The sequence below is a fragment of the Rhipicephalus sanguineus genome, chromosome 1 (genome assembly GCF_013339695.2).
Source record: "Rhipicephalus sanguineus isolate Rsan-2018 chromosome 1, BIME_Rsan_1.4, whole genome shotgun sequence".
Lineage (NCBI taxonomy): Eukaryota > Metazoa > Arthropoda > Arachnida > Ixodida > Ixodidae > Rhipicephalus > Rhipicephalus sanguineus.
In genome coordinates, this window is record NC_051176.1 from 69,135,926 (window position 1) to 69,152,313 (window position 16,388).

At 48.9% G+C, this 16,388-nt stretch overlaps 1 protein-coding gene across 1 annotated transcript in view; it reads left to right on the forward strand.

Annotated features, from left to right (window-relative positions):
• The window catches only part of LOC125759292 (putative phospholipase B-like 2), a 125,728-nt gene that overhangs the window by 93,611 nt on the left and 15,729 nt on the right, over positions 1–16,388 (forward strand). Inside the window, exons 7-8 of the mRNA XM_049417718.1 lie at positions 12,603–12,763; positions 16,284–16,376. Of these exons, the coding sequence (XP_049273675.1) occupies positions 12,603–12,763; positions 16,284–16,376 (254 nt within the window). The remainder of the gene's footprint in view (positions 1–12,602; positions 12,764–16,283; positions 16,377–16,388) is intronic.

Consider the following 16,388-nt stretch of genomic DNA (forward strand, 5'->3'; position numbering starts at 1 on the left):
TTATGCAGAAACACTCGTGTGCTTAGATTTAGGTACGCTTTCAAGAACCCAGATGTTAAAAATTAATCCTGACGGCGTATCTTACATTTTCGTCGTATAACGTCACGCAAAACCTCATCCTTTTTTTACATTATCCTGAGCGTTTGTGTGGAGTTGTTATAAATTGATGGAAGGCAGCGGACATGATTAGTTTGAAAAAAAAAACCCTTATTTCATAAAATAACTGGACCTTTGTTGCATCCCTGTCGTGCACGTAATCAATCGATGAAAACTCTGTGCTAAACACTTACATGCGTATGCGAACAGTGCTATTGAACTCATTGCACAGGAATATGAGCTGGTATACAAATGAAGAAGAAGTAAACACTTAAGTAGTTCAGGCGTGCTACAGCAGTGCGTAGTACAGAGAACACAAGGTAAACACGTACAGAGAAAACAACAAAAGACGTCGTATAGTGCGTAAGCGCAGACTGTCACCCAGGGCGACCATACCTTTCATCGGCAGATTGCGCTTCTCACACTAGTAATAGTAATGTTGGATGATCTTCGTGCATCGATTCAACAATGGAAAGCGTAAATGTTGCCAGTGAGCTGCAATCAACGCATTTTATTCGCCGACAATCGGCTCAAACAGCTCACAACGAAGCGCCGCTGTGTGAGTTTGTATACGCGCCGCCGACCGCCTCTCCACACTAACGCGCCGACGGTGCTGCCTACTATAGGTCGATCTCGCGGCGAATAGACGATTTTCCGCAGTGGCGCACGGGCGCGTCCATGTCTGATCAGATGATCGCAACAGCGAAGCGGCGATGGCCGCACCACACAAGCTGGTTGCAGTAGGATGTAAGCAAGTCACATGCCTGCGCAGCAAAACACAGTTTGATATTTAATCGCCTAAATGTTGATAAGGTTTAGATATTTGCGTCTGTTTGGCACGTACTACGCAACAGCGATAACTAATATGTATATTCTACTTCGCATTCATGGCGTATGCCCTTAATTGTTCTATTAGCAAGCGCGAGTAGTGGTGGCTAGAAGCCAACATGACAGTCTCCATGCAGACGCGAGACCCATGCCTGCTGAGCCTTGTCTCCGGGGATTTGATAGTAGACCTCTAAAACGCTTGAAAATACCGACGTATACATTGCTCTCGAAGCTTCAGGACGCAAATCTAAAGCACATAAAAGCGTAGGTTTCGAACTACGGCCACACAGCGCTCGATGACGTGCTAAATTGGAAATGGAAGGAAACCGCACCCACAAACGCTGCCATCTTGAATTTTTTCCGGCACGGCCATCCGCTCGCTTTTACTTGCCAACGCGTTCGCGCAGACCCTATGGAGACACCGAGCAGACGACGCTCCGCGGATGGACACATATTGAGCAGCGCTGCCAAAGGCCACGTTTTGGGACCGAAAGGCCAGGTGCCGGTGGCGCCATCTCATCTTAATTGTGCAAACCAGCTGCGGAAAATGGTCTATAAAGAAGCTGCCTATAAGAGTGGCACAGAGGTTTGCTTAAAAGACGATCATAACAGTGCGCATTGTTTGCACAAAGACGGGAAGGAAATTATGAATGTGTGCCAGTGCTTGCGGCTAGATTTATTGTATATGCTTCCTTTAGGCAGCAGAGTTGCGTGTAGGTCAGGCTAGCAACCACAGCTATGTGGCGAAGCCGCATTCCGTTTTTGCAGGCGCCATGCCTACCGTGTCACCCATAGGCGTGCGCAGGGTTCCCCATTAGGGGGGGCAAAGGTTCATCGCAGCGCCCCCCCCCCCACCCTACTAAGTCAATGTATGGGGAAGATTTTGCGCACCCCCCCCTCTTAGGTGACTAGAAGGGTCAATGTACGGGTCGGATTTCGCGCCCCGCCCCTCTTAGACGATTAGGGGGGGCGGCCACCCCCCCTGCCCGCCCTGTGCGCACGCTTATGGTGTCACCGATCAACATGTTTGACGTGTCGAAGACCGGTGATTAACTTCACTGGCAATTACTGGTGTCAATCCCTCTCGCTGCGGCGGTGGTGTCGAGAAACACGAAAATTGGCCTGAGCCTCAGCTTCTCCTCAACGCGTGGTTCCTAGCGGCTTTTGGAAGACACATGGGCAACTCTGCTACCTTAAAGTAGACAAATTGAGGAACGTTTAAGCATCGCTTTTAAGAGTTGAACGCGATAGCGATATCATGCCCCTAGTGCGTACTTCGAACACTACGTGCGTGTAACGGAATGCGCGCACTAGGGCGTTTGCCTTATGTAATGGGTAGCGTGCTCTAAACTAGGAGCAATTATGAGCGAGAAACTTTTTCGAAGTTGCGATGCACCCACTACGTGGTCTTAAGGGAATAAATGCAGCAATGTGTGTGCCTTTTGTAATGCGCGGCTGCCTTTAAACCACCATGTCGTTATGATATTCACATGCTGTGACGGCCAATGGCAATTTAAGCTTGCACCACGCAATATTACTGCGATATTACATCTCGTACTGTGACACCTCTAGCCCCGCCACGGTGGTCTAGTGGTTATGTGCCACTCGACTGCTGACCCGAAGGTCGCGGAATCGAATCCCGGCCGCGGCGGCTGCATTTTCGATGGAGGCGAAAATGTTTCAGGCCCGCGTACTTAGATTCAGGTGCACGTTAAAGAACCCCAGGTGGTCCAAATTTCCGGAACCCTCGACTACGGCGTCTCTCATAATCATATCGTGGTTTTGGAACGTTAAACCCCAGATATTATATATTATGACACCTGTATACAGAACGCGTATGTTTGTGAAACATCAAAGTTACTTTCAGAGCGGTTGCAAGCAAAGGCGTGTCTATGTTGTAGAACATCTGCTTGCCACGCAGATGGCCTGGCTTCGGTTCTCACTCGGACCCAACATTATTTATTACTTATTTTTATTTTTCTTGATTTTTCTATCACGGACAAGACATGATTTTTCGCTCACAACCAGCGGCGCCGATACCGACGCTGACACCGGACTTTCTGCGAAACGAACTCTTTAACGCTATCGCGTTAATATACAGTAGCTGTAGCTGCGGTGAGCTTGGGTCGTCCTCATCACCGCGTGTACTTTTTCAAGCGCGCATTCTCTTAAGTTGTCCTCGTGGAAAACAACTTGTGTAGTGGTGCACAATATGCTGCTGGTCTGCTTTGCTGCCCTCCTGATTTTGCAGTAGCTGAAGATGCTGCGCATTATGTAATATCAGATTGTCTAGGTATATATTAGTTGCACAACTCGATTACAAACATTTTGGTGCGCACGTTATTTTTACATCCCCTTTGCTACAAAACAGATAAAGGTTAGCTACTCACAAACATTTTGTTATGTAAGGGCTACCTTCAGAACGTCACACGCTTGGGTAATAGCAATAAAGTGGTAATGACGTAATTTATGTGGCGATTACCGATCTGCAATCTCAGACGGCACTTGCGCCACAGGCCCTGATATAATATAGTACTATCCATTGCTTAGCGATTCAGCCCGATGATATCCACTACTGCACGCCATCCGCCTGCTGAGCAAGCTATCTTCTACAACAAGGACCAACGAGCTTCGCGAAATGCTTTTAGTTGGTTTCGGTAAAGACAGTGTCTACACAATACGACATTATTGCAGGCTGGTTGGGTCATCACGAACTGCTGGCGTACTGCGTAAGCACGAAGGAGGGACGAAGAAAGACAGACAGGAAAGAGCGCTCTTAAGTGTCTTTCTTTTTCATTTCTTCGTGCTTGTTCAATACGCCACCATGTCTTTGCACCATGAGCCAATATTTGTCCTGACAAATTTTTAACCACTACAAGGTCACAAGAACGCACGTGTGTTCGCTTGCCATCATTTTCATTATCATAATCATTATCATAATTTTGATTACCAACATAAAAACAAATACAGAGAGGGTGAAAAAAAGCTAGATAGCCACTGGCACCAGTTGGGAAAAAGTCACAGTTTCGCCGCAAGGGCGGAGCAATGAATGCGATAGCAAGAAAAGCGGCCCGTGATGGACGCGCTGCTACGCTGCAGAAGCATTTACCCCCCGGTAGCAACTACCGCCGAGCCGACAGCAGAAGGGCAAGGTTCTCCCTGCGCAAATATTAGAAGAAGCGAGCGAGCTGGCCGACGACTTTTAAATGCACTCGTAGCGCTCCTCGCGCCATCTCGCTGGAAATGAAGAAACGCTTATAAGCGCCTGCCGTGTCTGAGTCCTGCCCGCGGTAAAGGGTGTGTATATGACACTCGGCGTTAGCTACCTGGAGGATCTGCGCTTTGTGGCGTAGCGGTTAGCGCCACGCGCTGCCGAGCGAGAGGTCGCTGGTTCGATTCCGCTCTTCGTAAGCATTCTTCTGAAATATTTTTTCTTGGGACTTTTATATATATATATATATATATATATATATATATATATATATATACTTATACATATACGGTGCATGACGGCGGCGGCAAAAACCAGCCGAGACTGTCCCTATAATTGCTATCGCAATAAAGTAAATGCCATGCCTGCGCGGAAAACGCAGCACAGTCAAAGCAAAAGGCGGACGAGCGGCCTTTTTAGATCCCGTTGTAGATTTCATTGGCAAAACTATTGCAAGTACAGTGGTAAGGTACCCACTACACTATAAATTGTCCTTTTTCGAAGTTGGGAATTGACCAGTGTGCCATAATTCATCATTTTGCATCTATAGGGCCTAATTCGGGCCTACGTGGTTGCACAATTTGTTGATGCCGTGACTGATGACGATGAAGAATTATTACTGAGCACCTTTTTACGGGTGCGAACCTTTAAACCATCAACTCCTTACGCAGTTCTGTTTTTATGATGCCTGGTGTTATAAATGCGAAGCATTTCTTAGCGAACTTCTGCGACTTTGAGTCTATCTATCTATCTATCTATCTATCTATCTATCTATCTATCTATCTATCTATCTATCTATCTATCTATCTATCTATCTATCTATCTATCTATCTATCTATCTATCTATCTATCTATCCGCCTAAGACTTTGTGCTCTCCTGGTCGCTTGGTTAATCGAATGTACACCAAAATTGGTATGGCGCAACATGACTGTATGACGAACACAAATGACAAGTCATAACATGAAAATCATGACACGCATGTCATGTGCAACATAATTTCCATGCCACGCTCATGGTGCGCTGGCGGCCGTTTCGCTAGCTTTATATACACCAAAACTGGTATCTTGTGACGTGACTGTGTAACGAACAGAAATAACAGGAGTTAACATGAAAATCATGACATGCATGTCATGTACAACATGACTTACGTGCCACGCTCATGGGGCGCTGGCGGCCGTTTCGCTAGCTTGATCTACGCCGAAATTGGTATTGCGCGGCGTGACGGTCTGACGAACACAAATAACAGGTGTTAACACAAAAATTATGACATGCATGTCATGTACAGCATGACTTACGTGCCACGCTCATGGTGCGCTGGCGGCCGTTTCGCTAGCTTGATATACACCGAAATTGTTATCTTGTGACGTGACTGTGTGACGAACGTAAATGACATGAGTTAACATGAAAGTCATGACACACATGTCATGTACAGCATGACTTACGTGACACGCTCATAGTACGCTGGCGGCCGTTTCGCTAGCTTGATCTACCCCGAAGTTGGTATTGCGCGAAGTTACTGTGTGACGAACATGAAAACACGAGTTATTATGAAAATCATGACACGCATGTCATCTACAGCATGAATTATGTGCCACGCTCATGGTGCGCTGGCGGCCGTTTCACTATCTTGATCTACCCCGGAATTGGTATTGCGCGACGTGCCTGTGTGACGAACGTCACGGGGATGACGTCATCCCCGTGACGAATTGTCACGGGGATGACGAATACACGAGAGAGACAGCAGCAAGTATATTTACAATATTTACAAGCAACTGTGCCACCGAATGGCTGCCAGCATCTCGCGCGGCGTTTTCGCTTCTTCCTCGTCTCTTCGTCTCCAACGGCGTGCTCATCCACAATGCCTCGTAACATCACCCCCGGCGGACGGAGCGCCGTCACGGCGCCTCCTGTCATTCAGCACTGGGAGTGTAGTAGCGTTTGAGGCGCGACACATGAACGACATCAGTAGGTGGTGTAGGAGAAGACGAGAGCGGATGGACGGGAGTGATGAGGTAGTCAACGTCAGTGACCTTGCGGAGAACTTTGTAGGGCCCTGTGTATCGAGGGAGAAGCTTCTCGCACAAGCCTTCGCGTCGATACGGCGTCCAGAGTAGGACAAGAGATTCGGGCGGGTAGTCGACGTCGCGGTGCCGGTTATCGTAGCGCGCTTTTTGTGAGACCTGGGAATCACAGAGCCTGGCGTGGGCGACTCGGCGAGCCTCGCGGGCGCGAGAAGCGACATCCTGAGCATACACGCTTGGTACGATGGTATCAGAAGGGAGGAGCGTTTCGAAGGGAAACGTAGGATGGCGGCCGTACAGAAGAAAGAACGGCGAATAGCCGGCGGTGTCATGCCTCGACGAATTATAGGCAAAAGTAACATAGGGTAGGGTTGCGTCCCAATCACGGTGGTCAGCAGAGACGTACATTGACAACATATCCGTGAGAGTACGGTTGAGGCGCTCGGTAAGACCGTTAGTCTGCGGATGGTAGGCTGTAGTAAGTTGATGTTCGGTAGAACAGCTACGGAGTATTTCGTCGATGACTCTTGCGAGGAAGCAGCGGCCCCGATCCGTAAGAAGCTGGCGCGGAGCACCGTGTCGAAGAATGACGTCATTGAGCAGAAAGTCCGCGACGTCTGTAGCGCAGCTAGTTGGCAAGGCACGTGTTATGGCATACCTGGTCGCATAGTCAGTTGCGACAGCAATCCATTTGTTACCTGACACGGACGTAGGAAAAGGTCCGAGCAAGTCGAGACCGACGCGGAAGAATGGTTCGGATGGAATGTCAATAGGTTTAAGCAGGCCAGCCTGAGGAAGAGCAGGACGTTTGCGCCGCTGACAGTGGTCGCAAGCAGCGACACATCGGCGCACAGAACGATAAAGGCCAGGCCAAAAGAACCGCTGCCGCACGCGGTCATAGGTGCGTGAAACGCCCAGGTGTCCCGCAGTCGGAGCATCATGGAGATGTTGAAGAATGGTTGCACGCAGGTGTCGGGGAATAACTAACAAAAGTTCTGGACCATCAGGCTTCATGCTGCGGCGATACAGAATGTCATTGCGTAGGACATACTGGCGGAGAGAAGGGTCGGAACGTCCCGAGGAGACTTGGTGGATGACCATCTTGAGGCTTGCATCCCGACGCTGTTCTGCGCCGATGTCGCACAAATCAGATATGGCGAGTACACAAGAATCATTGTCATGGTCAGCGAGGCTAGCAGGGTCCACCGGATGACGCGAGAGACAATCGGCGTCTTGGTGCAGCCTGCCCGATTTGTAAATTACGTCGAAGGCATACTCCTGGAGACCTAGAGCCCGGCGACCAAGGCGACCAGTTGGGTCCTTGAGTGATGACAGCCAACAGAGAGCGTGGTGGTCGGTAATAACCGAGAACTCACGGCCATACAAGTAGGGGCGAAATTTTGCGACAGCCCAGACCAACGCAAGACATTCGCGCTCCGTGATCGAATAGTTCCGCTCAGATGTGGAGAGAAGGCGGCTGGCGTATGCAATCACACGTGTTTGGCCCCCCTGGTGTTGGGCGAGGACGGCGCCGATTCCATGCCCACTGGCATCTGTGCGAACCTCCGTAGTCGCGGACGGGTCAAAGTGGGCCAGTATTGGTGGTGAAGTGAGCAAGTTGATCAGCGTCGAGAATGCAGCCGCCTGGTCCTGGCCCCACGAGAAGGGGACGTCTTTCTTTAGAAGGTCAGTGAGCGGTCGGGCAATGGTGGCGAAATTGCGTATAAAGCGTCGGAAGTATGAGCATAAGCCAACAAAGCTCCGAACATCTTTAGTAGAAGAAGGCAGAGGGAAGTGCTTGACGGCGCTAATCTTGTCAGGGTCAGGTTGTACACCAGTAGCACTTACAAGATAACCAAGCACAGTGATTTGTTGCCGGCCGAAATTGCACTTTTTGGAGTTCAGCTGGAGTCCCGCTCGACGAAAAACAGCAAGAATGGTCGACAAACGAGTTAGATGACTCTCAAACGTTGGGGAAAAGACAATGACATCGTCGAGGTAGCAGAGACAGATGGACCATTTATAGCCACGGAGGAGAGAGTCCATCATGCGTTCGAACGTCGCCGGGGCGTTGCACAGCCCAAAAGGCATAACCTTGAACTGATAGAGGCCGTCCGGTGTGACGAAGGCAGTTTTTTCTCGGTCTAAGTCGTCGACAGAAATCTGCCAGTAACCCGAGCGCAGGTCTATGGATGAGAAGTATCTCGCACCATGAAGACAGTCAAGCGCGTCGTCGATTCGTGGCAGCGGGTATACGTCTTTGCGGGTTATCTTGTTCAAGGCACGATAGTCGACGCAAAATCTCCAGCTGCCATCCTTCTTTTTGACCAAGACGACAGGTGACGCCCATGGACTTGAGGAGGCCTCAATGACGCCTTTTGAGAGCATCTTATCGACTTCTCGTTGTATGACCTGGCGTTCGGAATGGGATACACGATATGGCCGCCGTCTGACAGGACTAGCATCGCCGGTATGTATTTGATGCCGTACGAATGACGTTTGACCTAAAGGGCGCTCATCGAAATCGAAGATATCCTTATAGGTCGTTAAAACATGGCGAAGTTGAGCAGCTTGACGCGGTAGAAGATCAGGCGCAATCATTTTCGCGATTTCGTCGGGGGGTGCGCTTGCTGAGCTGGCTGCAACACCGGACGAGCACTCTCCTGCGTCTAATGCCACGATGTTACACGCATCAAGTGCTGATATGTTGGCCAACGAAATGCCTTGCGGAAGAACTTGGGTCGAGTTACTGAAGTTGAGGAGAGGGAGCTGTACGTAGTTGTCGACAACATTCACGAGGGTATGCGGCACAGCAACATTCCGGGCCAACAGCACGTCAACTAATGGGGACACTATGTAGTCGCCGTCGGGAAGAGGTGGTGATGTCGTCAAGGCCACATAGGTGGCGGCTTGCGGTGACAGCCGAACATAATCCACAGAGCACAAGTGGTTTGGCGGTGAAGCTGTGCCATCAGCAAGCCGAGGCAGTTCAAGTTGAAGAACGCCGGTTGCACAGTCAATGAGGGCGGCGTGAGTAGACAAGAAATCCAATCCGAGAATGACGTCATTTGGGCACTGCTCAAGAACAGCAAACAAAACAGATGTGTGGTGATCGGCGATCGTGATGCGTGCTGTGCACATTCCTATAACGGCAGGACTTCTTCCGTCGGCGACACGAATCATACCAGGAGCAGCCGGAGTAAGCACTTTCTTCAGGCGGCGACTAAGTCGAGCACTCATCACGGAAATATGTGCCCCAGTATCAACACGTGCGGAAACAGTCAGGCCGTCAACGTCAACGTCGATCAAATTTCGTCGTGTCGGCAGTACAAGAAGAGGATTTGAGGTGGAATTAGAAGATGCAGCATCACCTCTAAGAGCTGCATCTCTTAGTTTCCCTGTCGAAGATTGAGCGGCGAGGTCGGACGTCGTCGTAGAGGAGACGGAGACGACGGGCGACGCGCTGGCGGCAAACGGGACTGGTGACCTCGGGGCGACGGCGAGCGGCTGTGCGGCGTAGCAGTGGCATCGGCGTTGTATGGCTCGAAAGGCTGGGAACGGCGGTAGTTATCGGGGTACGGCTCAGGAGGCTGGGAACGGCGGTAGCTGTCGACGGGGCTAGCAGTGGCATACCGGGTTCTTAAAGGCGAAGACCAACGGTTGTTGCAATGTCGTGCGACGTGACCTATCCGGCGGCAGTTGAAGCAGATCGGCCGATCATCTGCAGTTCGCCATTCAGCCGGATTACGAGACCGTGGAGAAAACCGTTGTTCCTGGGGCGGCGACCTGGGGCGAGGCGGCGACCTTGGGCGAACGTCAGATGTCCGGGACTGAGCAACGGCGCAGAGAGCGAAGCCCAAATTGCCGAGTTCCTCCCGCACAATTGACTGGACGAGGGCAACTGAGGGCAGGTGCGAATCAACGTGACCGTTGTTGGGAAGAGCAGGTGCAATTGCTTCGATTTCCCGACGGATGATTCGTGTAATGTCGGATGCCGGTGACGACTGCAGACGAGAGGTCAGTCCATCTTCGCATGAAGACGTCGCAGCTGTGTTTGGCAGCCGAGAAAATGGCTTTGCAATACGTCGGCTTTTGGCCTGTTCAAAACGCCGGCATTCCTCAATAATTTCGTCGACGGTCGCAAAATTACGGCACAGTAACAGATTGAACGCGTCGTCCGCGATACCCTTCAGCACGTGGCCAACCTTGTCCGACTCCGACATGTCGCTGTCGACTTTACGACAAAGAGCTAGCACGTCCTGAATGTACGATATGTAGGGTTCAGTGGACGTCTGAGCACGGGTGGATAGCTCTTTCTTTGCGGCTGCCTTTCGACCCATGGGCTTTCCAAACAAGTCGCACAGTTTTCGCTTAAATGTGTCCCAACTTCCGATCTCCTCCTCATGGTTCTCGTACCATACCTTTGCCGTGCCTTTTAGGTAGAAGAGCACGTTGGCCAGCATGAGAGTCGGGTCATAACGATTGAGAGCACTGGTACGCTCATAGTCAGCAATCCAATCTTCGACGTCGACTTCATCCGTACCGCAGAACGTCCCAGGGTTTTTCGGATGCGTCAACACGTACGTTGGCGGCGTTGTGGCCGGTGCAGGCGTTGCCGGGGCCGGTGCATGCATTGTCGTGGCCGATGCAGGAGTAGTCATAGCATCGGTCTCGTCTTCCATCCTGGAAACTCCGAGTCGACGACCACTGCGGAGCTCCGTTGTACAGCGGTTCTTCTACCCCGCACCTCCACCAAATTGTCACGGGGATGACGAATACACGAGAGAGACAGCAGCAAGTATATTTACAATATTTACAAGCAACTGTGCCACCGAATGGCTGCCAGCATCTCGCGCGGCATTTTCGCTTCTTCCTCGTCTCTTCGTCTCCAACGGCGTGCTCATCCACAATGCCTCGTAACAATATAAACACGAGTTAACATGAAAATCATGACACGCATGTCATGTACAGCATGACTTACGTGCCACGCTCATGGTGCGCTGGCGGCCGTTTCGCTAGCTTGATATACACCGAAATTGTTATCTTGTGACGTGACTGTGTGACGAACATAAATGACATGAGTTAACATGAAAGTCATGACACACATGTCATGTACAGCATGAATTACGTGACACGCTCATAGTACGCTGGCGGCCGTTTCGCTAGCTTGATCTACCCCGAAGTTGGTAGTGCGCGAAATTACTGTGTGACGAACACAAATAATAGGAGTTAACATGAAAACCATGACACGCATTTTCCTCAATGACATACAAGAAGATGTATGCAGCTCTTTGTTGGCTGCTTCGCATTACATCGATTCCCACAATGCGTGGGATCTGCCGTCTTTTTTTGATCTTCTGTCACGCAATATTACATCTGTTAACTCGATTCCTCGCCCGACATGACGCCTGTATGGGGCCTTTTTGCGATGTTCGAAGCACCGGTGTGGCTGTATGGCAGAATACGTGACTGCCGCGCAGAGTGACTGTGTTCAAATCCCGCTTTGAATCCTGGGTTTTCTCTCATTGTTCACGATAGCTGCGATGATCACCGGCGGCGGCGGACATTCACGCCACTAAAATCGGCTGTTGTTGTGAGCTCATCACAGCTTTCGCTTTAAAAAGTATACATACAAAAGAAGAGTTCTGGGACAACAGGAATGATTTAAACGAGAGGTAATCATTAACTGTTCTACCAAATGAAAGGCAATATCGTGCTTTCTATCTAGAACGTGATGGAGGTTCTCCCGTTGTCTCAGGTTCTAAGTGCATGTATGAAAATGAATAATGGTGCCAAAACTATCTTTGAGTGCTCAACTCCCCGTGCATCATTGTTCACTTTTCTCCGGTTTCGTCAAAAAGATATCTTTGAGAAAACAGAGTGAATTGTCCCCTGTTTTGGACTCCGACGAAATTTTGCATGAAATGCACTCTCGCGGAAATTATGAAATATGTAACATTTACCCCGTGTACTCAAAAACCACATGACAGTGAAATTGCGCTTTGAGAAAGAGAGTGTTCATTAACATAAACAAATCTATTATTTTGAGGTGAATGCATGAGAGCCAACAGGTTATAACATGCGGAGCAATATGATTTTATGCTTTATAAATTAATAGTTTGTCGGGAAGTGAATGAACGTGCGTGGTTCGTTTCTGCCAGGTGAACGAAAGGTGAAGAAACTGCGGTGCCACTGAACGAAATTAGTCCTCCGCACTATTTGTGGAAGCTGATAAGAAAGCTCGATCTTGGGCGCGAAAGTGTTGCGCATCATAATATCAGCTTCTCTGTGTAAATAATAAAGCCGCAGCAAACCTCAGCAAACGGTCCTTGCGCCTGAATCGAAATGACGGATTGCAGCTGATACGTTTAGTGGCGGCCATCTGTTGCGCTGCGCACAAAGAAAATGGCAGCCACTTCAAGCGGACCTGTACCCACTTGTTCAGGCCATCACAGAAACTTCAATCGTAAATGACAACAAAGACCTGTGGAAGTTTGTGGTCCCGGAGAGCGGTCCTTTCACCTGGGTGAGCGCCGCTGTGGCTAGCCGCCTGGCGACATCGGGCTTGGAGTGGGTCCGCATCCTTGGCAGGGAAAACGGGGGAACGTGAGTAGAATCCTGACCTTTGCCATTTATGAATATTTGAAATTGCTTTCATCATAGGAGTGTTATTCGTTGCATTCTCTTTCCTCAGCCAGCACATACGCCACCCGGGTAGGTCAGAGATTAATGAGTGGAAAAGAAAGCGTGGTGGTTTTGACTGGTTGGTACTCTATGATTCTTAAAGGTAATGCGCGAGGAGACGGACTACGTGGATGATCGCGAAGCGCCTGTTGTTTGTCCGCTATCGTCCGCGCCGTCTGTTTGTTCGCCCTTTACCGTAAGCATTTCATTTACAATGAGGTAAACTGGGTGCCTCAATGAAAAAAGACCAATGTGCGTCTAGTCTTGCCTGCCGCTGAGCAAGTATACATGCAGTGTTTCCTCGAGAAATGGAGTACAATGCCGAAGAAATATACAACTGCAAGCTCAACCTATAGCCTCGTGGACAATGAGATAATAGATAGCTATAAGAATTGTTGAATAAGTAACCCGGATTTGTTAGCCTGGTTCATCGCCTTGATAGCTACACCTGTTGTCTGGTGTTGACTATGGTATATACAGTTATAACATATACACACAAATAATATTGTCATGCAGACACATATACACAAGAAACGCGCCCCTCGAAGAAATTCCCCTTATTTCGTTCATTCAATGCGAGGGCATCGCCTGGCAGACCTAATGTCTTAGGTTAGTATGCAAGGGTTCAAAGTGTTGAAATTCTATTCCATGTGGATATAGATGTTTTGAGGTTTTCGATACCACTGTACCACAATGTTAACACCGACGCCGTTTATGCTAGACGTATGTTGTAAGCGGTATCAGGATTTATAAATGGGTATGTGCCACAGAAATTCGGTACATCCCACTACTCACCATTGGTCCACTAAAAATGAAGAAGGCAACAGTCAGCCGAACAACAAATTCTAAATTTCCCCACTTATATTAACCGCCCGTTTCATGGCCAATCCCCCGTAGTGGGTAAGAGCCAAGAATTAAAGGTCATGCAAGCAAGCAAAGGGCTGCGAAGCGACGGCGGCGAGCCGAGTACCCCAAGTACGTACAACGTGAGAATGCTAGGTAACGGGAGAAGCAACGGTGGCTGCGAGAAGACCCCAGAAGCGATGGAAGGCCTACACCAACGACGACCTGCCCGTAGATCTATGAGAGGTGCGAACGCTTGGTTTCAGCACGAGGGTCTGTCTCTGGGTTTTGGACATCCGTGTCGTGTCTATGACTGCCTGTGGTTTAACTCGAGCCTCTCTGCGCTGATTATCAACGCAGAAACAACCTAGCATCAACTAGCTAAAGCCTAGCAACTACCAAGAAGCAACCTAGAAACAACCTGCATCACCTAGCAGAGGACTAGAAACAACCTAGAAGCAACCAGATTACTCTTCAAAATCGTACAGTTTCCCTGTGTCAAGCCTTGCACGGCTTTATGCAAGCTTCGCCAATTTTATTTTTTGGTACGGACAATACGGTCGGGCTCCCTCTAACAATTTTTTGCCAGTGTACTCATGTCACCAAAATATCTGAAACCTATATTGCGGCCAAAATCTATGCAGCCAACTATTATCGGTATTCAGGAGTAAAACTTGTATTGGGCTCTTATAGATTCGAGAATTTCATATGCGCTTGAACAAGCTACGCAAAAGAAGTCTAAATGGCAGCCACTGAGCGTTATAGCAGCATTTGGCGACAAAATTAACACCATCATTGTGCATTCATTGGTTCCGTCCTCTGTTGCATGTTCTTAATGGCGATGACTTGACTTGAAGGGCGAGTGGTCCTTCCTCACAACAGGGGCGCTGTTCTGGACTGTCGGCAGCGTATTCTTGTTCTTGGCATTTATTGAAGGCTTCCAAAAATGCTTCAGCTCTTCCTGTTATTCCTTGCTGTCTTTGTACTTGGTTTTATGCCGCGCCGTTTAGGATCACTTCTCCTTCTTCAAGATGCCCGATATCATTTAGGTTATATTCCATTTCAAACATATACCATCTTGATGCGAAAGAAAGACACGATGCTATAGCGCAAAACTCGAAAACAAACAAACACGAAGAGGCAGAAATAGGAAAGGCGGCCTCTTACTCTTTGCATTGCAGTTTTCTCCTACAATATCATGTACTATCCGCGTCAAATGAAACCCGAACACCGGCAAGCCTTCGCAGTGATATAGCGCGCGCCGTCCAGTTATCACCATGGACAGGCATGCATATGCGCAGTGCGGTCAAACCGGATGCGCGCGCCTGTCAATGATGATGACAGGACGGCGCGCACTGTACCGTACGAAGGCTTGCCGGTATTCGGGTTTCATTTTGGCGCGTATAGTACATCAGGAATTACCAACTCACCCAAGAAAAAGCCGTTGAGCAACAAAACACGATAGCAAAGCAACTAGGTAACAAATGAAACAGATTGGATGCGGCTACGTTGGCTGTTTTGGTCATGATTTTTGGCACAGCGCTGGTTTAATGGATCTGGCTCAGTTTGATTAATACAGGGACAGGATTTGGCTGATTTTTTATTCGAAATTGCTTTTTTGAGCCCAAGGTACAATTAGGAATTGCCGCGTTTTGATTAGAAATGCTTTAATAGTGAAATACACGTAGGCGTGCTTTAGGTTCCCGCGAAATGTAGCCCAATTTCTTTTTCTGGATTTGGCTATTTTAGGGGAAAAAAACGCCACAATTGGTAGAGCACCGGCGTATTCGGAGGTTGTAGGTTCGGATGCCATAGACGTAACGGGCGATTTTTCATCCACTTCAATTCAATTCATTTTGCGTCATACTTCATAGATGACGAGGGGGCTGCCCCCGCCCTGCTCCTTCCCCCCCCCCCCCCCCGCTCCGGTGCGCACGCCTTTGGGCGCCATTATACCATCTCCTCTTGCACTCAGCGGACGTCATGATGCAAGGCTCTTGCAGTAGCCTGTGCATAGTTCCGTGGCTCCCAGCCTCCTAATATTTCCTGTTGTAAGTATCCTCAACGAGGCTGCTACTCTGCTATAGGTCGCTAATGCAAATGACAGGTAAACGATTGGCTGAGGCGGTGTAGGTTAGAAATTAGGATGTTTTCGTCTGTACTATAATGACTGTTTTTAATAATCTCACTAAAATCAAAAGCCGTCTATATCGGTTCAACTAAAGAAATCTATGAAGATTGGGAGAAATGTTCAGCAAAGGGCACTGTTGCGAAAATAATGAGAATAAAGCACATACAAAAGTACTGACAAAAGAATTTCGCATTTTGTTTTTTCTATTGCAATAAGTAGCTGATGGACAGCTTATAATGGCTAAAAACCTTGATTGCTTGTTAGGGCCGATACAATCATGTCTGACTTATTTTTGGCTCGTCATTGCCCAGGAAGAAATATTTTTGTGTCCGAAACATATGCGGCAGCCTTTCACCACACCAGCATGGTCCACACACTGTCTCACACTTTCCGTAAAAAACACAAGAAACACGCCTTTGTTGATCTCCCTGCCAGCTAAACGTGATTCTGTCGCTTGAACGCGCGCAGGTGCAACAGCCAAGTGCTCGTGTTGGATTACAAGCTCTTCGTTCCAGGGACACCTATCTCAGACGGCACACTTTGGATTTACGAACAACTTCCGTGAGTTTCGTT